This window comes from Glossina fuscipes, unplaced genomic scaffold (genome assembly GCF_014805625.2).
Source record: "Glossina fuscipes isolate IAEA_lab_2018 unplaced genomic scaffold, Yale_Gfus_2 178, whole genome shotgun sequence".
NCBI classification, from domain to species: domain Eukaryota; kingdom Metazoa; phylum Arthropoda; class Insecta; order Diptera; family Glossinidae; genus Glossina; species Glossina fuscipes.
The window spans coordinates 1-24,497 of NW_023998521.1; the positions used below are offsets into that span (position 1 = coordinate 1).

Here is a 24,497-nt window from a genome sequence, read left to right on the forward strand (position 1 = left end):
ATTTATACATTTAATGACTTTAACGCCTTAAATAACCCGAATAAATATCATTTCACAGACGTCGGAAGGGTGAGACTAATTATCAAAAACGTAAACAGGAAAAAGTCAAGTGGGACTGACGGGATTTCGAATTTTGTAATGAAAACAATCCCGAATGCAACTATAGCATTCGTCACCTCAGTATTCATTACAATTGCATTGACAATGTATACTTCCCATACATCTGGAAACCTGCTAAGATTATTCAAATTAGAAAGAAACCAAACAGCATCACCTCAGTAGAATTCTTATTGTCTTATTGTCAAACATTGGGAAAGTGTTCGAGCATTGCTTGAAAGGAAAACTCGAGGACGAGTTCATAATTGATCCCATATCTTCATTCCAAATCGGATTGAATTGCTGTTTTATAAACCGGCAGACACGCCAATAAGATGACAACTCAAAATCTTTGTTTGTCCAACGACAGTCGTAGCATCTCGATATTACACTGGCGCCCCAGTCGCATAAGCAACAAATAAGCCACTGTATAAAATCCGAGTGGCACGCTTTGTTAGACCCTACTCATACCTTAGGGCACGACTAACCTATCCTACGCCTTTCTTTTTTTTACTTTTCATTTTTTCGAAATGACGGGTAAACTTGCCTCTGTCATTCATGCTGTTTCCTAAGAACTCAACCGCAGCCTGGTACCTGTTTCTAGCCTCACTCTCTCTAATCACCGGACGATAAGTTACCCTTAAGTAGCATCGTTACAATTTTCTTCGATCATACATTCTCTAATGAAATGTGTCTTTAACTCAGTGGTCGAAACTTAAGCAGCGGCAACAACTGGTAACCTCGTCGAAAGGACGTACTCTGAATAATATCCAGTTAGCGTATATTCTGCCCGAGTTCAAAAGAGTCTTCATAGTCTCCTTGGTTCCCTAAATAACTACGTCTTTATCGGCTCCCATCCACGGTTTAGAGACTAAGTGGACTTTTTTCAAGCCCAGCTTGCCTTGATGAGACATTTTGAGCCCAACTTCCACGAACTTTGTGTTGGCCACGATTTTCTCCCTTTCGGCCACGGACGGTGCGCACTCAACAGCGCTACACGAGCTGATCGGCTTAATGTCGAGGACCTGCATGCCCAACGGCGGACCCACCTGCTCCAACTATCTTCTTTACCTCCTCTCTCGGGGTATCGGTGCTACCATTGCTCCCAAGCACAACAGACCACGTTTCACGAGCAGGCCAAACAATGTGGTTTCATACTTATAACAGTGTGTGTAGTATAGCTATACGAACAGATTTCTCTTAAGATTTAACATGGGTACACTACCATGAACGTTTCACCTACGGTACCCGATGACACACGGATAAATTTTGCGTAACCGGCGCGTTCCAGAGAGTTAGACAATCCCCATAAGCTAGGAGCCTAAAACCTTTAGCCTTACTTTACGCGGCATAGTCACTCTTGCCTTCAGATCAACCATACAATCACGACTAGCCAACACTAGACTACCCTTCATCAACATATATTTGCGTAGGGTACTACACCTGACTTGCTGGGTTCGACTTCTACTGTATCAACGTACGGAATGTAACCAGTTACGACCACGACTGGTTTGTATTTTCTCCTTAGCAATAGTCTATGAAAAAAGAAGTGCTCGTAGCAAGAACGCGTGGCTTCGGTCAGCGATTGTTTATAAGAAATAACGGAAAATAGACTCGATGGCAAATTATAAATAGCATGTTCTACGAAGTCAACAAAGGTGGAACGAAGACCATCAACGGTAATAAAATTATGATCAGGTGTCTTTATTTATTTTTTTCTCTAGATCTTGCCAACATTGTTGTAGCTTGTGAATAAATGCATCAATTTCCGGCCGTTTCAAACCAATGGAAACAGCAGCAGTCAAATATGCGCAATCAAGACTGCTTTCATGAGATCCCCAATCTACAAACAATAGAATATTAAAAGAATATTCATACGCAGACAGATTTCTTATGCTAACTTTACTAACCGGCGAATTCAAACCCATCTATAGTTTTATTGCAACCTTTTATTATTACTCGGGTTCCGGAAACACCGCGTGTGAAAAGCATAGAGCCCAATTTTGTAGCCACATCAGTAGATAGTGTCTTTAATTCTAAAGCCAACGAGATTGGGTTAGCTTTGGCTCTTATTACGCGGCAATGATGTTTCTCTGCAAATTCTTCTAATTGCTTTTGCAAATATACGAAATTTAATTTACGCTGACTAACTAGATCTTGATAGCCAATTTTACCCAAGCATAATAGTGTTATAAGGACGTCCAGTGATTGAGAAGAAGAAGCTCGACCTACGTTAAAAAAAAAATTGTATTAATGTAATTTCAACCCATGACTATTTAATACCTGCATAGGCTTTTGCTACAGTGTGGACTGACGACTCTTCAAATCCCGCAACAATTGCTCCTCCTACAGGTACCATAAAATTTTTATCTGTACTTTGCACAAAAAGATCCACCCGTCCCGCGCTATTTGCCTGTTTAAGCTGATGGGTCAAGTAGGTGCTCTGAAGACCATAAGCGTTATTCACTACATGCGGTACGTCAAATTTGGCAGCTAAACCGGCTAAGCTAATGATACCATCACAGTTACGAGGGCCGAAGCAACTTGTTGTTGACATTATACATAATATTTCTTCACGATCTATGCATGAGAGATTCTCTTCAAATTTTCCAAGATCAGTGAATAAACCATCTTGTTCTTCTCTTTTAACCGTGTCTATTATAATAGGTGTTAAACCGGCAGTGGTAATGCTTTTAAAGCATGATTTTTGATCAATCCTGGACCATAGGACGTACTTAGCCGGGGGCCTACGCTTTTTTAAGCTTAATAAACATAACGTTAAAGTCATACCGGTAGCCATTGGTGCTATAAAATACGATTTAACTGACTTAATACCTTGCAGGCGAATTACATCTAGTACGAGAGCGTTGCTTAATTGTGCCACGATAGTTGAACCTACTGCTTTCGGTTGAGCGTCTAATAAGTCACCTGAACGCCCAATGCCGTGTCCAAAGCCATAATTTCTGTTAATTACTAATTCTTCAAAGATAATAATCAATTTTTTTCAAATTGTAACCACATGACTGAAATTTTCTTACTGCTTGCCATGCGAGCCTCCCTTTCACCCAAACCAATTTTATGCTCAAAATTATTGTTATCGAGCGCAGCCAATTGCTGAATAACATATTCTATTAGTTCCTCCGTCCAGCCCACATCAGGCAATTTACGCTAAACCTCAACAAAGGAAAATTTATAAGATAATTTACAATCTTTCACAAAACATTTAAAATTACCTTTTCCAGCAGCTCTTTTATTTGTATTTCTTTACATCTTTGAGCCTCTAAGGCTAATTTTAAATAATTATCCGGCACCAATTTGTGATGCAATTTTAAATTATTTAAATTCATGTTTATTTTGATAGCAATAAATTAGTAAAAATATACACTTCTTTTAATATTTTTTTTAACAACTACAAAGTTTCTAAGGGAGGAAACAGTTAGAATTGGAACATTCTCATTTTTCATTTTATAAAAGCTGCCAAGTTCCAAATGCAAACATAATCAATTTAATGAGACTAACTAATTGCATTAATTCATTTTTATATATTAGATAATGTTTAAAAAAAGAAGCTCAGTAGGAGAAATGTAAAAAATTGCATATAATTCTTTACAAAAATATTATCCCTATTAACATTGTAAAACAAAAGAATTAAATATAAAAAAGTGATGTATAAAAGTAAATGTACTTTTTTCATACATTTTTTGTAGCATGATACAAACTCTCATTGAAATCATAAATAATATTATCCGCTAGGTGTATTTGCTTAAAAAGGAATACAGGAATTAACAGTTACGTTAAACGTTTTCTTAAGGTTTACTTTAACGATTTATTAAATTACTAAATTTTATGCCTATTTTACATAATTATTGCATGGTTTAAGAGTAAGAACTGTGAACAATGATTTTTTTTTACCTTGTTTTACCTTGTTTATAATTCTTCCTTTCTCTTTTTGTTTCGTGTTTTTTTCTTTATTTTTATTTTATATTATATATTTTAAGTAAATTTATCAAATTATACCTATTGCACTAACGCTGTTTTAAAAACTCATCGCTTTATAACACTTGCACCAGCATAATAATAGTAACAATAATGATCCTATTTTAATATCGTTGCATTTCATACGCAAATGCATTTATGTGCATTTGATCTTTTTCCAATATCAATTAACATCAGCGCTTCAGCTTAGAAACATATATTTCCTTTCCTAGAAAATACTAGTTAGAATTTGTTGATTATAAGAAAAAAATTTTTTTTAAAAAGTAGAATTTTCTTCCGAGGATAATTTTAGTCATCTAATTTTTAATATATATCTTTTCTTTTTTTGTTATTACTATTATGGCTTATGGGTAAGTAAAAATACTTTGAAAACGAAAATATTCTTACTAATTTTTTTTTTTTTGTTAATAATATGATTTTTGGAATGTTCTGGACTTTGAGGTTTCTGGGGTGAGTTTTCGTGGTTTATTTGTTTTTTGATAAGAAAATTTATTTTGTATTTGTATGGATATACTTTTGTTTTAGATATTGTGCGCACAAAATTTTGGCGGCAAATAAAAATTGTTGTTTTTGTAGAGAAAAGAATAAACTAGAACAAAATGCACTCACACATGTACAATTTCGTTAAAGCGGAGTGTGTGTGAAAATAAGTGAAAAATAAAAAGTGTTAGGCGGCGAACAAAAAGAAATTCGAAAAAAGATTTTATCTTATAAAACTTATTAGCCAGGAATTAAAACGGAAATAATAATTCCATCCGATTACGGTAAGGAATTTATTCAGGTTAAGTAAACTACGAAAACGGGAAATCAAAGTGTTTTATTACTGTTAAATGTTAAAAAGATTTGCAAAAAAAAGTTAATAAAAGATCCATAAAATATATATATTTATGCATATATATAAAATAGTGAAATAAATATAAAAAGAATCAATTTTATTCGTTTTAATGAAGAAAGCCATCTTCTTGAGCAATGTGTATATCCTGTTAAAAATATAATTTTTAAGGATGAAAAAAATAACTGAATTAATCACAAACACAATGGTTGCGTTATGACTCAGTTGAATACATTGCTTACGTCCTTTGCTGATGGAGAATCATATTGTTAACGTTTGAAGTGAGAAATTAAGAAAGCGGATGACTTTGAAAAATGACTTTTGTGAAGCAAAACACTATTAGTAAGACAAAAGAAAAAACTTTTTTCTCATATAGGAGCAAATAGCAATATACTTTTGCTTAATTATATATTTTTTTAATAAAAATGTAACGACCATTTTAAAATCATATTATGTTTGAAATGTGACACATATCATTATGTTTTGCTTTCACGAAAATAATATTTTGTTTGTCAAAATCCATTTGCCAAAATTTTGCGTTGGTGCACAAGGCAACGCATGTTATATGTTCATCCAGCGTCCGTACGCACAAAGAATAACGCAGTTATTATGTTTGTTTCTAACGGTAGTCACATTTCACACTCGTTTCTCTACATGTGTAAATAAATAAAGAAAATTATGAAAATAAGTTTTGTTTTTGGACATATAAGCCACAAATCTATTGGCTTAAATAAGAAATCGTTGTTAAATTTTAATGATCAACTATTAGGTGTTTGCAAAAATACTGATCACTTTTTCACTTGAAAAAGCCGTTTATTGTGGAGAATTGATATAATGCGTATTAATCAAAATAGTTTTCATTATTTTCTACATTTTACAATATTTTTGGTAACATGGCGATATCATGCCGAAAGAAGTTACATTGGTTTGGCAGCGATTCACCCACCGACCCTTTTTCGTCCTTCTTCAACTTTGCCTACCCGCGTGCTAACAAAGCCCTGCTGCACCGATCTGAACAAGTGCTAATCAGACATCGCTATGTCTGGTGAGAACGCTGCTTGCTGCACAACTTCCGATTCCAACTGCAATAGTTTATCTTGGACAACTTTTGCAACAAGTGGTCAAAAAATTGCATTTTCAGTCAATTGGTGCCTCTACTTTTAAACCTTTGAACCCAAAACCGACAATCAGGATATGATGAAGCAGCATCACCGTAAGCCTATGAACGCGTTTGCTGGGCTTCGGCAGCAGGTTTTTTCAAAAAGCAACAAAAGTGATGAATTTGGAAGTAAAATACTTTTAAGCGCTTCATGATTAGCGCCAGCCTACGCTGAATAAATCAATAATATTAAATGGAAAATTGTTATTTTATGTAGAGGAAGGTCGAAACCATCGAATTCAACCGTTATGCACACTAGTGTTTCCCTTTTCTTTACCACTTTTTTACGCGTAGAAGTCGCTGAACTTTTGCAAACACTTAATGTTTGAAGCCCTCATTAGGAAACTAAAGTTGCTTTACAATTTTCAGAAATAGTTTGTCTATAGTAAGAACGCTATTGTCTCAGGCGATAGTTTGAAATTGTTTGTCGTTTAAAAATCAGAGTTGCTTTTCGTTACCTATAGTAATTGTGAATGGAATTTTTATTTAGGTTTGCTTAGCTGTCAGTTTTCTCATTAACTGAGAGATTAAAATGTAAATAATTTATAGTTAGTCCTTACAACTTTTATTACTTTACTCATGATTTTAATTGCAAAGATATGATTCGACTTTGGAACTTTCCAATTTAGTCCAAGTGAGGTTTCAGAACGTTACCCCCATTGTCATGGACGTGTATTGAACGTTTTAAAAGGTATCAGCTGTCATTTCAACATTAGAGAAGATATCTTTAATACTTTTAACACATCTAAATGTTTGTCCGCACTCTGGAAACGTAGAGCTCGATGAAGAATTTAGTTTTGTACTTGTATATATAAAATTAATAATCATTTTTTAAATAAATTGATAAACGAATTTTTAGTCTTAGCATTGTTTCTGATATACGTGACGGACATGAGAAAACTTTGTAGAGAAAAGAAGCTTGTTTGTGCGAACAGTACTCGTGTGCATTTATTTGTGCATTTTCATATATCTATGTGGAACAAGTTGCTTGGATATATGAACACTTTATCAAATAAAGCCTTTCATCATCTTTCAAAGTATGGCACCCGAATACAATTAGGTTTTAAAATATGATTCTTTGTCTTACAAAGAAGACGAAAAATACAAAAAGAATGTGAATTTTTTATTGAGAACTTTACAATTTCGCGAAATGTAAAACATATATGCAACTCTGGTTGCTCCAAGTTGTGCTCCTTTTGAGTGGAGATATGTTAGACTTGTCTTTTTGCTTTGCAAAAAAAGAGCTGGAGGTTTGTGCATATATGCTTTGCATACATGGCTACGAATGAAATTTGAAAATGGACATGATTCGTCCGTACTACCATCAACAATAGTTACATCTTTCAGTCCGTAGTAGTTGTTGATTTTGTATTTATTCCAAATCGTCTGCTCTGAATATACAGCACAAAAACGATCTCGACCATCCGTATGCCATATTCACACAAACATCTTTTTCGTAGAACCAGCTCGAAGTTTTGATTCGACGAATCTCGTTGGTGTCTTCTAATAGCACAAATTCTTGTTCTGAAAGCATAAACCAACTATTTATTATTTGTTTCTGTATTATTGGTTGACGAGGTTGAGTTCACTTCTATCTGTTGTATGGAAAGTTATACAGTAAAGTGCCCTTTTCTAAGCAGTATGTGTGTTAGTGAAGTGTGTTGTTTTCTTTTATAATCGTTGACGGGTCAAAAAAGCAGAATATAGCCTTCTATCGCAAGTATGAAGCACTTCAAGACATAATGGGTCATATTTTCAATTAACAAAAATCCATTATATTTCTAAATTACTTTACGTTACCATTCTGTTTGTCGGCTTTGGATATTGTAAAGGGTGGTCAATTACGCTGCCAAAAATACCTTGGCATCCTGTAGCCGCCAGTGGTAACACATTGGTGTTCTTTGATATTGGCTATCGTTGATGGCGAGCGTAATGGCGAAGCCAATGAATTAGTGCCGTATGATGATGACAGTTTTGCTCTTTCTGCTCAATCAGTATATAATTTGTCCGAATATGTAAACGCCAATGATTTCTATTTGTTTACCTGTAATGATATATGCAAAGTGATTATTGATAACGCGAACAGTACTTAGAACGATAGTGCCAAGTAAATTAATCTTACAGGAAATGAAGTTTCCAATGTCCGCGATTATAATTTTGAATTTCAACATGTGGAAACATTGCGATTTTGGTGGAAAGAAATTGTAGTTATGATCTTTACTTCAGCTGTGTCATTAAATTTCCTGGTAGGGTAGCTTAGTCGAGGTGAACGAGCAATTGTAGTAATTGAACGTCATGTACCCACACCAAGAGCCATATAGGTAATAGTACCAAGTACGAAAAGTAACAGTGACAATAAATACAGTGATTCCGAATCCACTTCAAATTCCAGACAAAATTTCTCTTCGAGTTTTCAAAGGGATTTTGACATGGTGAGACTTTTGGGTCGCGGAAGTTTTGGAGTAATATTTGAAGTCAAAAGCAAAGAGGATGGTTATCGATATGCTATTAAACGTATCACTTTACCAAATGAAGAAGAGTCGCGAGTCCGTGTTATGCGTGAAGTAATAACTTTAGCCAATTGCAAGCATCCAAACATTGTACGATATATTCAGGTAAGTTAAGAAAATAACTTTGTCAAAAAAATGAGTCTTTTATATATTATTTTAACAGTCATGGACTGAGACGCCACCGCCCGGTTGGCAGGAAGAGCAGGATAGGCAGCAAAATGAGCGTTGGAAGGAAGAGAAGCGTAAGCAGAAAGAGGAGCGTGGGCAGGAAGAGGAGCGTGGGCAGGAAGAGGAGTATACGTATTCTACGGGTACGAATGAAATACCCACCAGTTCTGACTGTGAAGAATCTGTCAGTGCCGATTCGCAAAGCAATCACGGCAATAACGATGAGCCTAAGGACGGCAAGAATAATTGCAAAGAGCTAATGCCAATGGCTTCCAAGCCATTGCAAAACAAAGTTTATGTGTATATACAGATGGAAGTGTGCTTCAAGTTCAACTTGCGCACATTGCTAAAACCTGGCAAATTGAAATTTCGTGATTACGATATACCCAGTTTTTTCCATCAGATAGTAGATGCGGTAGATTATATTCATTCGAAAAGTCTAATCCATCGTGATCTCAAGCCCATGAATATTTTTATATCCAAGTGCGGTCTAATAAAAGTTGGCGATTTCGGCTTAGTTACTGGTATGGCTGATAAACCGAATATGATAACAAACGATGAAACGTGCTCATCATCATCACGTTCTCATCATACCCAAGGTGTGGGTACAACTCCATATATGTCGCCCGAGCAATTACGTGGTTTACCTTACAACCACAAAGTCGATATTTATTCATTGGGTTTAATATTCTTTGAATTATTGGTATACTTCGGTACTGATATGGAACGGAGCAAAACTTTAAGATCATTACGTGATGGTGTTTATCCTGATAAGTTTGCCGAAGAACATCCTCAAGAATATTCATTGTTACGGGGGATGTTATCAGCCACACCAGGAGAACGTCCTGCTATTGAAGATGTGAAAGAACAAATAAACGAAATTTTAAAAATACCTAGCGATGTGGAGATGATGCTTAGATGGGGGATGGCCTTTGACCGTCTTAGAGCTGGGAAGTACTGGTAATTAGATCTAAGAAAAGTTTGTACATTCACTACATGTGCAATTATTACATTAATAATCAAGTCATTCCAAAACGGAGTATTTTTGTTTGTTGCACAAGTTTGCTTTTAATTCAGATGAATAAAGTCCAAAAAAATTCTAATTCTTTTTCTGTTATTCAGTCAATTACCAACCAAGAATTCGCTGGAATTCGTAAAAAAGGCTCAATGTGAATACAGAGTTATTTATTTCGGCCTTAATAAACTTGGGGATTAGATTTGGTATATGAAGTTACTATTTACTTATTTTAATCATTATTTTATTAAAGACTTTTTTCAATTTTGCATGTTACACGTCTGCCACGTTAGTTTTATCTTCTTATAGTTTTTATTAAAATACGCATATTACTCGCCCGTCCCGTAGGACAGAACTAAAGAGCGAAAAGTAAATTCCGATATGTATGATGTAATCGGGTATACCAGTAAAAAAGTTACATGAAGGAATTGCGGGGTGCGAGAGCAAAAAAGCGTAAAAGACAGCAGGTTCGTAAATTGACTGTAAGCGCCTATATGTCTGGATAGCATAATTTAAAGAAAAAAAAGATTGTGACGTAAGTTGTTAAATTGCTAGTACGCAAAATGTCAAGAGTGCTTTGGTCACGGAAACCATGTGTACTCAATTTGCGAAGTGTGGAATGGCGAATAATAGTGGTATCATTCGGACAGGCAAACAGGACGTGATCAGCAGATTGTACGACTCCATAGGTGCATGAAGGGTTGTTTGCTATGATAATTTTGAATAGATGATCATTACATCTGGTACGGTTGAACATCAGCCTATTGATAAGACATATAGTGTCACGTCTGAGTCCGAAATTGATAAACCAAGGGGCTTGCTAAGAAAGAATTGAAAACTTTTTGTCAATTGTCCTCAGATCTGTAGCAATCACATATATGTGTGGATGAGTTTTACCTGAGGGAAGTAATTGTAAAGCGGATACGACGTACTTACAGTCTGATGGTGCGAGGAATTTCTTTTGCGGTTGAGTTGGCTTCTAGGATCGCAAAACATTTCGCAGAAACTGTAGTGCTACATGGGTGATTTGAGAAGTAGGCTTCTGTATTAATATCTGGACACCAAAAGCCGCTGCCTACAACATCGGTCGTAGATCTATCAGTAAAGATGAGTGAAAAATTCCATTTGGTATTGACCAAGTTCAAGTAACCCCTGCCGGAGTGACTGCGGATTTTCTCACTGGTAGGAGCTTTATTACTGTGGTCCTAGTACGTCAGTTCTTAGAATGTTAAAATTATTAATTTTGTCAGCAGAAATTTTAAAGAAGGAAGGAGAGGAATTGAGTGACATAGAGTTATGAATGAAAGGTAACGCCGGATGATACTCTGAAAATAAGAAGTAAATGAACTCAGGCAGAAGATATTTCCATTGGATTTTGCAAAATTTCAGAAGGTCCTTCTTTTGGATGCCCAAAAAGAGTGAACAGGCGTATTCTAATTTTGGTCTGATTAGGCCAAGATATAGTCTAATCATGCAAGAATGATCAAAGCCCCAAGAAATACCGCAATTGGATTTCAATACATTAATGTGTTGAAAACATTGTTTGGTGGTTTTGTCAATGTCAGCTGCTGGAGAAGGTTTCCAGTGCAGAACAAACCGTAAAAAGTCGAAAGTGTTAACAAACGGAATAGAAGAGCCATAGATGAGCGGAGGAGTAACCGTGGGGTCTCTTTATTTTTTTGAAAAAACTAAGCATAAGTTTTTGCAATCTGAGAGTATAAGTACATTTCTTTCTAATTTCGGACAAAAATTTGAAATTTATTGTAGAAGGAGATCTTTTGCATTTATTTACAGCGAGTACAAGTTTGGCGGCGACTTAATTGCATTCGTTTATCCACCAAAGATTTTAGAAGACCTTCGGTTCAGAGCGTCAGTGAAAGACTTTGCGATTCTTTCAAAGAAACAACCCGAAGAATCATTGGCTTGGATGGTATTTGAAATGTTACGTATCGTTAAGTAAAGAAGGTTTAATATGCTTTGGAACATGGGTATGTAAGTGGCAGTGGGTAATCGGATGCAAATGCAAATCAATTTCGACTAGACAGTGAGAATTACCTAAGGGTTCTCTAGGCACTTAGAGAACTTAGATTAGGTGTACAGATCGAAAGATCTATGCAAAAAGAGACGGAACCAAATTGAGTAGGGTCACAACTATTTAGTAAAACTAAATTGCTGCTTTCAAAAAACTCTTGAATTTGTCTGCCTATTGAATGCGAGAAGCGACTCTCCCAACAAACATTCTGAGCATTAAAGTCACCATATATTAATGCAGATTTGTGGGATCTGAAAGAAAATAAGCTGTTAATTGCAGACTCAGAAAAATTACTATTAGGTGGAATATAACAATTAATGATCAAGAGCTCGCCAAAGGAAAAGTGAAAGGTGCAGCTGCAAGCTTCAATCGAAGTGTAAAAGGATGAAAGCTTGTTAGATATAAAGATCTGGCGTTGGGGATTTTAATGTCCCCACTTTCGAGTGCGATGGTGCGGTCTTGCGGCTAAACCATATTTCGCAGATTGATTTCTGTAAATTTAAAGACGATAAACAGTCAAATTGTGAAATGAAATAGAGTCGGAGTGTGTAGTGATGTTCTTTGAATGAGATGAGTTCTGCCGTGGGATGTAACGTTGTTCCTTTTCTCAATGCGATGTTCCACTTTCTCAGATATTTTGGTTTTTCATGTCATCTACGTTGTACAAACAGTTACATGTTTTGTTTTTGTTTTCCCTTTTTAAATGATTTCGTATTCAATTTCACATTCGTGTTACTAAGCTGTCATTTTTGCACACTTCCACAGGGTTTCTTATTACAGTTCAGCGTACTTTTTAAAATAATCCCCAATCAGCAAATAAAGATATTTTGTCAATTCTTCTTGTTTTCTTCCAAATATTTTTTTGTTTTTTTCACTGAGGTCAAAAGAGTTTAAAAAAAAACTTGAATTGATTATTTCATAACGCTTTATAACAAAATTGGCTTTTGTTTCTCAATTGGTTGTTATTATACCCAGCACTGAAAGGTGAGACTATACTCATTTTATTTTTCATAATGTCGTTGAATTCTTTTATATATTTTGGGGAAAAATTGAATAGCACTGCGTGATTATTGCTTAATCTAATATTATTTCCCATTTAACTTTGAAGAGAAACAAAACATTGCCTTCCAACAAATGTAAACAAAAGCAAACATTTGTCTTGCTACGTAATCTCTTTCAAACCATGGGCAAAAGATACTCTTTTAAGGATATAAAAAAAGCAGCTTTATCTGTTTTGAAAAGTTGAGTTCCCACCCCAGAGATAATGGGTTCATTAAAGACATACCAAGGCATATGTAAGAAATTCCGTGCTTTAAAGTTTGTTTACAAAAAGTCTATTGTATTTTGCAGTATAGAGTTAATAGATCTCTGAGAATATTATTTAGCAATTATTTGTAGCATATCATCATATCCTCGTAATGATTGTGTCAAACAATAATAGGTAAGATATTTTCTATATTTTATTTGAAGTTATATACGAAATTAACGTTTATCTTAAATCATTCGTTTTAATTCTTTAAAGCCTCTTTCGCCTTTTTCGCCATTCTCCAAATCCAGCACATTCTAGAACGTTCGGGAATCCTTCTCCTTCAAAACTTTACTATTATATCATAGTATTGATTTTCGTGGTCTACGAGCAATTCTGAGTTGCTACCCTCAGACTAAGACGTCAAAAAAGCAGGTTTCCTCCCATTTTTCCAAAAAGGAAGTTCCAGAAACGCTCTTGACCAGCGTGAAATTCCGCAATGATTAAGCCATGTCTGTCCGCCTAAATGTCTGTGTGGTGTTCATTATTGGCACTCTCCTGGTCGCAAAAATATCGATTTCAAATTTGATAGAAACATTGGAAGTTTTTGTCCGCAGGTTAAAATTGAAAATGGCAAAATTGGTCGGAACAGAAGCCCGCAGCGCTAAACTGAATACAATTCCGTTTTTCATATACAAGTTTCATATTACAAGTTCAAATTTATTTTACGATAACTTCTATTATTTATGTGACAAAATGGCAAAAATCGGCCATATCCAGACAAAGTTGCAAGTGATTAAATAATCTTTTTTCACTTTTTTGTAGCTTTATGCTTATTAATCTTAAGAAAAACTCCAAATAATGCTCAAAACTATATTGTTGTTGTTGTATCATTCCTTATCTGCCTAAAAATGCGTTAATTGTGAAGTAAATAAGGTTGGACATCATGACCTGGTGGATTAATGTTTTCTTAATAATGCCCTTGATATGCGCATCATATAAAAGGGCTTGGAGAGTTAAAATCCGAAAAGCTAACTGCAATAATTGTAAATTAATTATGGCGGACGTCATGATAGTTGTTGATTAACATTTCTTACGAATACCTTTTACGGCAGTAAAAGTTGACATATAAATATTTCATTTCGTTTTCTTTTTTGTGACAATCAAAAAGGAGGGGCGCTAAAAATTTTGATTTTGATGGATATGCGAGATTCCGCCCAAGGCGAATATAACTGTCTTGCTTATTGTCATGTATATATATGTCGTGCGTATATTCTGAATCAAAATTCATTTAAAATCAATTCTTTTTTCTTCAGCAGAATGTTATCTGCATGTGCTAGTTATTTTTATTCAAAACTCAATAGAACTGATCACTAAACTCTTGTTTATATATCTTAAGTTGTAATTCTTCGTTAAGCATATGAATAAGAATTTGGTCGGTGTTTGCACGTTGCTTTTGTAGCTGCTGGCTGCTCCATCATTTCTTCATTATCGCTTTTGGTTTCAACGGTTTAAGAGTGTTGACTTCGCTGTCAATGGCAAAGGACGGCCTGGAGGACCAAAGACGTTCAAAAACAACGAATTGCAAGACTTATTGGACGAAAGTCCACTTTAAACTCTCAAACAACTTTCGAACAGCTTAGCTGTTGAAGAATCAACAATTTCTGAATGTTTACATGCTAGGGGAATGATTCAAAAGCAGGAAAATACGATTTGACTAAAAATGCCATTTCCAACCGTTTCAACATCGCGTTTTCATTGCTTACTAGGCAAAGAAAGACGACTTTTCTTTGACGTGTTATCACTGTCGATGAAAAATGAATCTACTACGGCGATCACATGGGCAGAAAGTTGCGAGTTAGCCCAAGAGAACTATCCAAACCAACTCCGAAGCGAATATTGATGGGCATAAAGTTTTGCTCTGCATACGGCAGGGTATAGTGCATTACGGGCTGCTGAAACCCAATGAAACTTCTACTGCAGATGTTTACCGACGTCAATTGAACGACGTTAACTTGAACGCTGTATTATTAAAAAAGAGAGCAATAATAGGGCGTAAAGTCATTTCCTTGCATGACAATGCTCGGCCGGAATTCACAAAAGTTGTATATGATAGACTGTTGCAGTTTGAATAGGAAATTCCGACGCAACCAGCGAACTCGCGAAACATACCGCCTTCTGAAACTACTTATTCAGACCGTTTCAGCATAGCTTGGCCGGCACGCGAATTCGAAACGCTGAAGAAGTGCCAGAATGGGCCGGTAATTGGATAGCTGCTAAACGAATATCGTTCTTTCGGCGCGGCATTGCTATATTGCCAGACGGACGCGAAAAAATTATAGAAGATAATGGAAAATATATTAATTATATAATTATACCAGTTTTTTTTTAATAAATGCCTTTTTCAAGCCAATAAATGATCAAAACACACTTAAGCACTTAACAGATATCTTTTATAAATATGGCGCAAACATCGATTCATATGCAAAGGACTCTCAAAAAAGTTTTCGTATGCAGGGCTTCAGATCAACTGACGGATTGGCCTTAGAGAAAATAAATGAAATTAATGTCTAATGAGGTCATTTATTGTAAAATTCATATCTTACTGTTATTACTTCCTTTTTTTGATTATCGATCAACCGAAAAGGCGTGGTTATGACACAATATATAGAACATTTCTCACGATACATGTACATGAACGTTTTTCAAAAGTCATATGTCGCGATGGTCGTGTCATGTATGTTTCCTATGAACCACATGAACTACGCGATTTCATACTCTGCCAAATAAATTCCCACCAAATCTCATGTTTAATCAATTAGGCGCGGTGCATGGCTTGACCCGTGATATCAAACAGCGGGCAATGCGAGTTCTTGCCTATTGGCTTCGCCGAACAGTGATCGAATGATAGCTATGCAAATTGGTTGCACCCAATCGCAAATGGATATTAAAGTACACATAGTGCGTAGTCCACGCCACGATTTTTTCCCCAGTCCCTTGGTGCCAGAGAAATTCTGGGAGAATTTGGGAGGCCACTTTAAAGATGTGGATTGAACTTTTAAGAATTTTTAATACTAAATGATAATGAATTAAAAATTTGCTTCTTAGGTACGCTTTGATAAAATTGAAGGTAAAAGTTTTCTCAACAAAATCGAATTTTTGATGGCCTCACTAAATAGTAATAATGCGTCATGAGAATTAGAAATTGTAATCCAATTCAAGAAATAAAGTCTCATAATATTATTAGTCAAATATAAATAGACGGAGACTGTTTAATGAATATGAAAGATGAGAATAACAAACCGAGAATGGCTGAAAGCCCAGGTTCCCACAACAAATGCTCTCAAAATGTTCTCCCTTAACTCACAGGTGGAAGACATCTCCGCATTTTGATTGGAAGAACTTTTACATATCCTTAAAACAAAAAAGAAATCTACAGCAGCGGATCATGACGGTATCAAATACGAAATGGTAAATGTTCTTTTTGTTTCAAGCCTTTCAGCTCTGCTGTCTGCGATAAATGATCGCCGGATGACTAACTCTTTTTCTACAGATTGGCGTACAATTAAAATTGTACCCATTTCTAAAGGTGGAAAAGATCTTGAAAACTTTACAAATTTCAGGCCTACATCCCTCCTGACTCTGGTTTTAGAAATCACAAACCAAATGAAAATTAAGAAAGACTCACTAAATTTCTGCACAACTCACAACTGCTTCCCTCTAGATCGTATGCTTATCAGAAACACATTTCCACCAGTATTTATCCTAATGAGGTTCTTTTCACCATAGCAAGTGAGAAAGCAAATGGTAAGCAGGTAGTTATGTTTAATTTAGACATCAATAAAGCGTATGACTGTGTAGATCTAGGGAAATTAGGTCAAATTCTAATTGATATTAAAATACCGTCACATTGTAGGCTGTGGATTCTAAATTTCCTTTTTCCGCGAACTCTTGTGATGGGCTCAAATTCAGTTGAAGTTTGTGGAGGTCTACTTCGAGGTAGCTGTCTCAGTCCACTACTTTTTAATATATACACAGCCGGCTTACATCTATTACAGGACAAGACAACCCATTTATTTCAATATGCTGATGATCTCTTAATTATTTCTGCTGGAAAATTGTTAGTAGAAGCAGTTTATAATCTTAATAGCAAATCCAATCGTTTCTACAAAGATTGCGCAGATTTAAATTTATTTTTCAAACCTGAATAATCAAAAGTCATTCGTTTTGCTAAGACTTCTAAAAAAATTTTCCACATCACAGTTAACAGCACAAACATCAAACAATCTTCCCCCACTAAATTTCTAGGTAGAATAATTAACTCAAGTTTGACCCGTCGTGACCATTACCGAGACAATCTTGAAAATTGCTACACAGACTCAAATGTTATCAAACTTTTAACCAATTTAAAAAACGGACTCCCACCAAAGAAAGCTTTAAATGTCTACAAATCTATTGTCCGTTCGGAAATTCATACTCCACATCGTCCGATTCCTCTGCGTATACAATTAAAAAAATTCAAACCCTTCAACACTCAATTCTAAGACGCTGTACTGGTCTGTCGAGCGAGACTGAATTTGGTGCTATTTGAGAATATAAAAATATGGGATGTTATGGTCTGGGGTAAGACGTAATGCAAAACAAAATGAACACGTTTTCTGCCGAACATCATTTTTTTAAACTCAAATAAACGAACAATTTTACTGCTACGTTTCCTGCTTTGCAGAATTTTTTAATTGATATGCCTAAAGCGAAATCGCTTGAAACATTTGAATGGCCCCAAATTAGGTTCCTTACAATCGCTGAAAGAACAAGAGCACCTTAGAAAATACACAGTTTGCTTGGAATACTGTCTTTTTACAGAGATGCAGCTTCATGGGCACCATCGGTTTGCTTCAATTTCTTGAAGCAATTTCCTCTCACATTGAAAAGCATTATGCGTCACGAGGATAGCCCGTTTATAATGAACGAATTTTGCTTCAATTCTAAGACTGGGCGTATTTCATACGAGTGCTTCACAAATGGAAAATGCTCTTTTCCACCTGAATGGTATATGCACCGGGTAAATGAGTCAATGAGAGAGGCGTGGCTTCGGTTAGCGATCGTTTATAACAAACAACGGCAAATGGACACGATGGCAAAATATAAATAGCACGTTCTAAGGAGTCGGCGAATATAGAATGAAGACAGACCATCAACGGTAATAAAATTGTTGTCAGATATCTTTATTTGTTTTTTTCTCTATATTTTGCCAACATTGTTGTAGCTTGTGAATAAATGCATCAATTTCTGGTAGTTTCAAACAGCAACAGTCAAATAAGCACAATCAAGATTACTTTCATGAGATCCCCAATCTACAAACAATAGAAAATTCAAAGAATATTATTATGCAGACAGATTTCTTATGCTAACTATACTAACCGGCGAATTCAAATCCATCTATACATTTATTGCAACCTTTTGTTACTATTCGAGTTCCGGAAACACCGCGTGTGAAAAGCATAGAGCCCAATTCTGTAGCCACATCAGTAGACAACGTCTTTAATTCGAAAGCCAACGAGATTGGGTTAGCTTTGGCTCTTATTACGCGGCAATGATGTTTCTTAGCAAATTTCTCCAGTTGCTTTTGCAATTATACGAAATTTAATTTACACTTATTAACTAAATCTTGATAGGCAATTTTACCTAAGCATAATAGTGTATTGTGTGTAAAAGTATTGTGATTGAGAAGAAGACAGTGCTTGAGAAGAAGAAGACCGACCTACGTTAAAAAAGAATTGTATTAATGTAATTTCAATCCATGACTATTTAATACCTGCATAGGCTTTTGCTACAGTGTGGACTGACGACTCTTCAAATCCCGCAACAATTGCTCCTCCTACAGGTACCATAAAATTTTTATCTGTACTTTGCACAAAAAGATCCACCCGTCCCGCGCTATTTGCCTGTTTAAGCTGATGGGTCAAGTAGGTGCTCTGAAGACCATAAGCGTTATTCACTACATGCGGTATGTCAAATTTGGCAGCTAAACCGGCTAAGCTAATGATACCATCACAGTTACGAGGGCCGAAGCAACTTGTTGTTGACATTATACATAATATTTCTTCACGATCTATGCATGAGAGATTCTCTTCAAATTTTTCAAGATCAGTGAATAAACCATCTTGTTCATCTCTTTTAACCGTGTCTATTATAATAGGTGTTAAACCGGCAGTGGTAATGCTTTTAAAGCATGATTTTTGATCAATCCTGGACCATAGGACGTACTTAGCCGGGGGCCTACGCTTTTTTAAGCTTAATAAACATAACGTTAAAGTCATACCGGTAGCCATTGGTGCTATAAAACACGATTTAACTGACTTAATACCTTGCAGGCGCATTACATCTAGTACGAGAGCGTTGCTTAATTGTGCCACGATAGTTGAACCTACTGCTTTCGGTTGAGCGTCTAATAAGTCACCTGAACGCCCAATGCCGTGTCCAAAGCCATAATTTCTGTTAATTACTAATTCTTCAAAGATAATAATCAATTTTTTTCAAATTTTGACCCCATGACTGAAATTTTCTTACTGCTTGCCATGCGAGCCTCCCTTTCACCCAAACCAATTTTATGCTCAAAATTATTGTTATCGAGCGCAGCCAATTGCTGAATAACATATTCTATTAGTTCCTCCGTCCAGCCCACATCAGGCAATTTACGCTAAACCTCAACAAAGTAAAATTTATAAGATAATTTACAATCTTTCACGAAACATTTAAAATTACCTTTTCCAGCAGCTCTTTTATTTGTATTTCTTTACATCTTTGGGCCTCTGAGGCTAATTTTAAATAATATCCGGCACCAATTTGTGATGCAATTTTAAATTATTTAAATTCATGTTTATTTTGATAGCAATAAAATAGTAAAAATATACACTTCTTTTAATATTTTTTTTAACAACTATGAAGTTTCTAAGGGAGGAAACAGTTAGAATTGGAACATTCTCATTTTTCATCTTATAAAAGCTGCCAAGTTCCAAATGCAAACATAATCAATTTAATGAGACTAACTAATTGCATTAATTCATAGATAATGTTTAAAAAAAGAAGCTCAGTAGGAGAAATGTAAAAAATTGGATATAATTTTTTACAGAAACATTATCCCTATTAGCATTGTAAAACAAAAGAAATAATTATAAAAAAGTGATGTATGAAAGTAAATGCACTTTTTTCATACATTTTTTGTAGCATGATACAAACTCTCATTGAAATCATAAATAGTATTATCCGGTAGGTGTATTTGCTTAAAAAGGAATACAGGAATTAATAGTTACGTTAAACGTTTTCCTAAGGTTTACTTAAACGATTTATTAAATTACTAAATTTTATGCCCATTTTACATAATTATTGCAAGGACGGCTCATTGTAAGGGTAAGGATTGTGAATAATGATTTTCGTTTTACCTTGTTTCTAGTTCTTCCTCTCTGTTTTTGTGTCGTGGTTTTTCTTTATTTCAGTTTTTATTCTATGTCATAAATTTATTTTTCAGTAAATTTATCAAATTATACCTATTGTACTAATGTTTTTTTTTAAAAACCCATCGCTTTATAACACTTACACAATCATGATAGTAGTAACAATAATAATTAGTTCTATTCCAATATCGCTGCATTTCGTACGCAAATGCATTTAGGTGCATTTGATCTTTTTCCAATATCAGTTCACATCAGCACTTCTGCTTAGAAGCACATTTTTTCTTCCATTTACTAGTTAGAATTTGTTGTTAGTATAAGAGAAAAAAATTTTTTTGAAAAGTCGAATTTTCTTCCTTGTAAATTTTAGTCATCTCTTCTTTTTTCTTCCGAGGATGATGAAGCTCATATTACCAGAGCTTATGTTTGTTTTTGCCATTGCTATTATCGCTCAGAGGTAAGTAAAAATAATGTGAGAGCGAAAATATTTTTTTTTTTTTTAATATTACGATTTTTGAAATGTTTTGGGCTCTGAGGCGTTCCTGATTCATTCGTTTTTTTATAAAAAAATTTATTTGTATTTGCATGTATATACATTTGTTTTAGATATTGTGGGCACAAAATTTTGGCGGCAAATAAAAATTGTTGTTTTTGTAGAGAAAAGAATAAACTAGAACAAAATGCACTCACACATTTACAATTTCGTAAAAGCGGAGTGTGTGTGAAAATAAGTGAAAAATAAAAAGTGTTAAGCGGCGAACAAAAAGAAATTGGAAAAAAGATTTTTTCTTATAAAACTTATTAGCCAGAAATTAAAACGGAAATAATAATTCCATCCGATTACGGTAAGGAATTTATTCAGGTTAAGTAAACCACGAAAACGGGAAATAGAAGTGTTAAAAGTTAAAAAGATTCGTAAAAGAAGTTCATAAACGATCCATAAAATATATATATTTATGCATATATATGAAAAAGTGAAAAAAATATAAAAACAGCCAGTTTTGTTCGTTTTAACGAGCAAAGCCATCTTGAGCAATGTGTACACTCTCACTTGTTAAAAATATAATTTTTAAACATTGAAAAGGAACTGAATTAATCACAAACACAACAATTGCGTCATGACGCAGTTGAAAACGTAGCTTATGTGCTTTGCTGAAGAAGAATCGTATAGTTAACGTTTAAAATGAAAAACTAAGAAAGTGGACAACTTCTTTGAACAATGACTTTTGTCAGGGAAAATACTATTAATAAAACGAAAAAAAATTTGTACCTTGTAGAGGCGGAAAGCAGAGAGTTTATGTAATAGGCACAGGCATTGGAGTATAAAATATAAAAATAAAAAAAAGTAGTTATTTGTAAGAGAAAAAAAAAAAGAAAGAAATATTTGAGTTTTCTTGGGGGAAAGAGAAAAAAAATTTGGGCAGTTGAGGGATTGAGTTTTTCGAACGATTTGTCAGTTTTTGGAAAATTTGAAACTTGGTTTTTCCTTACATTTTTAAGGAGAACTATCATTTCATTTAAATTTTTTTCAAAAGTAAATAAAAAAAAAAGGAAAAATAACAGGAATTTCTTGCGAATGACCTTTTCTATTATAAATCTGAGTATCCTTTGTTAAGTGATGTTAATTGAAAATAATTTTCTTCTAAAAAAAAAGCAAAAAAATATGAATGTCCTTGAATCGTGATACTTTTTTTTTAGATTTTAAATTAATTTAATTATATTTAACTTAAATAATTTCGTTTGGTTGTTTTTTCTTTTGTTTTTTTTTGGAAAAATAGAAAAAATGTATTATTATTAAAAGTATTGAATAACTGGTGAGACTTCCTGGAGGGTGACTGAGGGGTGAGGGAACGGCGGTATTGATAGGACATTTTTCCGGGAAAAAATTTCAAATTAGAAATAAGCAAAATAATGAATCAATTGTAGCGTAACAAATAAATTATCATGAAACTAATTACAATTTCTTTTACCCATCCCATCTGACGAGCCAGGCCGGAAAACATGCGATAGTTTCATGATATATAAAAAAAAATATTTACATCCTTGCAAAGCTTTAACAACAAATACGGTACATTCAAATTTATTTTTTGTTTTTAAGAAAAATGTAAACAAGCACTTTAAAATCATATTTTGCTTGAAACGTGTAACATGTGATTATGTTTTGTTTTGTTTGTCAAAAGCGATTTGCCAAAATTTTGCGTCCACTTACAACGCAACGCCTGCTATATGTTTATCCCAATTTAAATATACACAATCAATAATCCTTACAACTTATATTACTCTACTCATAATTTTAATTGATTCGATTTTGAAACCCTAGCGTTAATCCAAATGATGGTATAATACGTTACCCCGATTGTCATGGATGTGAGTTGATCGATTTAAAAGCTGTCAACTCTGATTTCAATATTAGAGAAGATGTCGTCAATGCTTTTCACACATCTAACTGTTGGTTCGCATTTTGGAAACGTAAGGTTCGTTGTACAGTTTAGTTTTTTAGTAAATTTACATATAAAGTTAATAATGATTTGTCTATAAAGATTGATAAACGAATTTTTAATCCTTGGCAATCCAACATTGTTTTCGATATTTGTATTGATCATTATTTGAGTGACGTACACGAATTTGCTCCTCCGGTTATCAATGGCGGAACGAGTAATTCTAACAAGGCAGAAAATACATGCATGGTTATTCTTTGCGGCGCAATAATAGCAGCAGCGGCGGCAATACTTTTTATGGAAAGCAAAAACCATAGACCGTTAACCAACGCTACTTCACAAACGCAACCAAGATTAAAACCAATTAAACGAATAGGAAGGGGCACATATGGCTGCGTTTATGAAGTTGAAGATACGGAAGATAAAAAACGATATGCTCTTAAGTGCATTGAATTACCCGAAGATAAGGAAGAAGCGCAAAAATATATGCGAGAAGCATACAATTTAGCTCAATTAAGAGGTCATAAGAATATTGTAAAATATATTCATGTAAGTTTATAAAAAAGTCAGCAAGTTTTTCTCAAAATTGTTAAAATTCATTTTTATTTTCATAGAGTGAAAGAAGTGAAAAACATTTGAACATATTGATGGAGCTTTGTGACACGAACCTAGCTTCTTGGTTAAAGAAATACAGGATGAAATTAAACGCTAACAATATATCAAAGATTTTCCACCAACTAGTCGATGCTATTTATTATATTCACTCTAATGGCATAATACATCGTGATTTGAAGCCCGAAAATATTTTTGTAAACGAAGAAGTTGAAGATATTCATATAAAAATTGGAGATTTCGGTTTCTCAACCGAAAACAAAGATCTTCATTCTGGGGTTAAGGGCACAACGGCATATATGTCGCCCGAGCAATTGCGTGGACAACGGGATTACACTTTCAAAGTAGATATATACGCAATAGGCTTGGTACTCTTTGAATTATACGAAGATATTAGAACAGACAATGTGATTAATTTACTACGTAAAGGCATATTTCCTAATACTTTTGATCGCAGACATCCTGAAGTGTACGAGTTGCTGAAAAAGATGTTGGCAGAAAATCCAAAACTACGTCCAAATGCACAGGATTTAATAAATATATTAAAAACAATGAATTTTTAATATGATTGATGATGATCAATGTTTTATGTAATATTTTATTTTTTAATACGAATTATTATAAATATATGTTAATATATGTTAATACCGTTATCGATATTCACTAATTCCAAAGAGAAGTTTTTAATCAAGTTACACATGGGCCTTGATATTCATTAGTATTTAAAGCGTAGAATAGATCACCGACATAAAATTCTTTTTATTTTTAGAAGTCGCTTATGAGAATCGCAAAACCCTTTTATCAAATTTTTATTTGGAATCTATAACTACTTAACGATATAAAGAACATTTTTTTATTTTATGTTTTGTAATGTGAGATGATGCGATGAGAGATTTGCATAAAATTCGTCTTTAGTGTTTTGCTATCTTCGCGACTTCAGAA

The 24,497-nt window shown here is 34.4% G+C and overlaps 3 protein-coding genes and 1 pseudogene across 11 annotated transcripts; 2 read left to right on the forward strand and 2 right to left on the reverse strand.

Moving 5' to 3' along the window:
* Nucleotides 1-6: 6 nt before the first annotated feature.
* On the reverse strand, nucleotides 7-3,586 carry LOC119641813 (O-phosphoseryl-tRNA(Sec) selenium transferase-like). 5 transcript variants are annotated; one of them, XM_038040670.1, is made up of 6 exons: nucleotides 3,330-3,583; nucleotides 3,135-3,264; nucleotides 2,925-3,075; nucleotides 2,380-2,858; nucleotides 2,007-2,324; nucleotides 7-1,939 (listed from the first exon to the last, which is right to left on the reverse strand). In XM_038040670.1, exons 1-6 carry the CDS (start codon nucleotides 3,441-3,443, stop codon nucleotides 1,791-1,793), a joined length of 1,341 nt encoding a protein of 446 aa, XP_037896598.1. In that variant the 5' UTR covers nucleotides 3,444-3,583; the 3' UTR covers nucleotides 7-1,790. The 5 variants fall into 5 exon arrangements, with proteins under 5 accessions (XP_037896598.1, XP_037896597.1, XP_037896596.1 ...); XM_038040669.1 differs by having other exon boundaries at nucleotides 2,380-3,069; nucleotides 3,330-3,586; XM_038040668.1 differs by having other exon boundaries at nucleotides 2,380-3,075; nucleotides 3,330-3,582.
* Nucleotides 3,587-4,267: 681 nt separating this feature from the next.
* On the forward strand, nucleotides 4,268-9,753 carry LOC119641810 (eukaryotic translation initiation factor 2-alpha kinase-like). 4 transcript variants are annotated; one of them, XM_038040661.1, is made up of 4 exons: nucleotides 4,268-4,442; nucleotides 4,534-4,542; nucleotides 8,476-8,698; nucleotides 8,757-9,753. In XM_038040661.1, the coding sequence occupies exons 1-4, from the start codon at nucleotides 4,432-4,434 to the stop codon at nucleotides 9,723-9,725; spliced, it is 1,212 nt and encodes a 403-aa protein (XP_037896589.1). In that variant the 5' UTR covers nucleotides 4,268-4,431; the 3' UTR covers nucleotides 9,726-9,753. The 4 variants fall into 4 exon arrangements, with proteins under 4 accessions (XP_037896589.1, XP_037896590.1, XP_037896591.1 ...); XM_038040662.1 differs by lacking the exon at nucleotides 4,534-4,542 and having other exon boundaries at nucleotides 4,417-4,442; XM_038040663.1 differs by lacking the exons at nucleotides 4,268-4,442; nucleotides 4,534-4,542 and adding an exon at nucleotides 4,977-5,205.
* Nucleotides 9,754-18,290: 8,537 nt separating this feature from the next.
* Nucleotides 18,291-20,017, reverse strand: LOC119641812 (annotated as a pseudogene).
* A 596-nt stretch (nucleotides 20,018-20,613) lies between these two features.
* LOC119641808 (eukaryotic translation initiation factor 2-alpha kinase-like) lies at nucleotides 20,614-24,134 on the forward strand. Of its 2 annotated transcripts, XM_038040658.1 has the most exons (4): nucleotides 20,614-20,962; nucleotides 22,826-22,979; nucleotides 23,046-23,492; nucleotides 23,558-24,134. In XM_038040658.1, the coding sequence occupies exons 1-4, from the start codon at nucleotides 20,901-20,903 to the stop codon at nucleotides 24,116-24,118; spliced, it is 1,224 nt and encodes a 407-aa protein (XP_037896586.1). In that variant the 5' UTR covers nucleotides 20,614-20,900; the 3' UTR covers nucleotides 24,119-24,134. The 2 variants fall into 2 exon arrangements, with proteins under 2 accessions (XP_037896586.1, XP_037896587.1); XM_038040659.1 differs by lacking the exon at nucleotides 20,614-20,962 and having other exon boundaries at nucleotides 22,483-22,974.
* Nucleotides 24,135-24,497: the final 363 nt, after the last annotated feature.

What these genes read in the sequence shown, in the direction of transcription:
- LOC119641813 (XM_038040668.1), bottom strand. Translation starts at nt 3,443, where the DNA reads ATGAATTTAAATAATTTAAAATTGCATCACAAATTGGTGCCGGATAAT. An exon ending in TAAAAGAGCTGCTGGAAAAG is followed by an intron (nt 3,265 to 3,329) that starts GTAATTTTAAAT and finishes GTTGAGGTTTAG; the next exon opens with CGTAAATTGCCTGATGTGGG. An exon ending in GGAGGCTCGCATGGCAAGCA is followed by an intron (nt 3,076 to 3,134) that starts GTAAGAAAATTT and finishes TTATCTTTGAAG; the next exon opens with AATTAGTAATTAACAGAAAT.
- LOC119641810 (XM_038040660.1), top strand. Translation starts at nt 8,379, where the DNA reads ATGTACCCACACCAAGAGCCATATAG. An exon ending in CCACACCAAGAGCCATATAG is followed by an intron (nt 8,405 to 8,475) that starts GTAATAGTACCA and finishes TTCAAATTCCAG; the next exon opens with ACAAAATTTCTCTTCGAGTT. An exon ending in ACATTGTACGATATATTCAG is followed by an intron (nt 8,699 to 8,756) that starts GTAAGTTAAGAA and finishes TTATTTTAACAG; the next exon opens with TCATGGACTGAGACGCCACC.
- LOC119641808 (XM_038040658.1), top strand. Translation starts at nt 20,901, where the DNA reads ATGATGAAGCTCATATTACCAGAGCTTATGTTTGTTTTTGCCATTGCT. An exon ending in ATTGCTATTATCGCTCAGAG is followed by an intron (nt 20,963 to 22,825) that starts GTAAGTAAAAAT and finishes TTGAAACCCTAG; the next exon opens with CGTTAATCCAAATGATGGTA. An exon ending in TCGCATTTTGGAAACGTAAG is followed by an intron (nt 22,980 to 23,045) that starts GTTCGTTGTACA and finishes TTGTCTATAAAG; the next exon opens with ATTGATAAACGAATTTTTAA.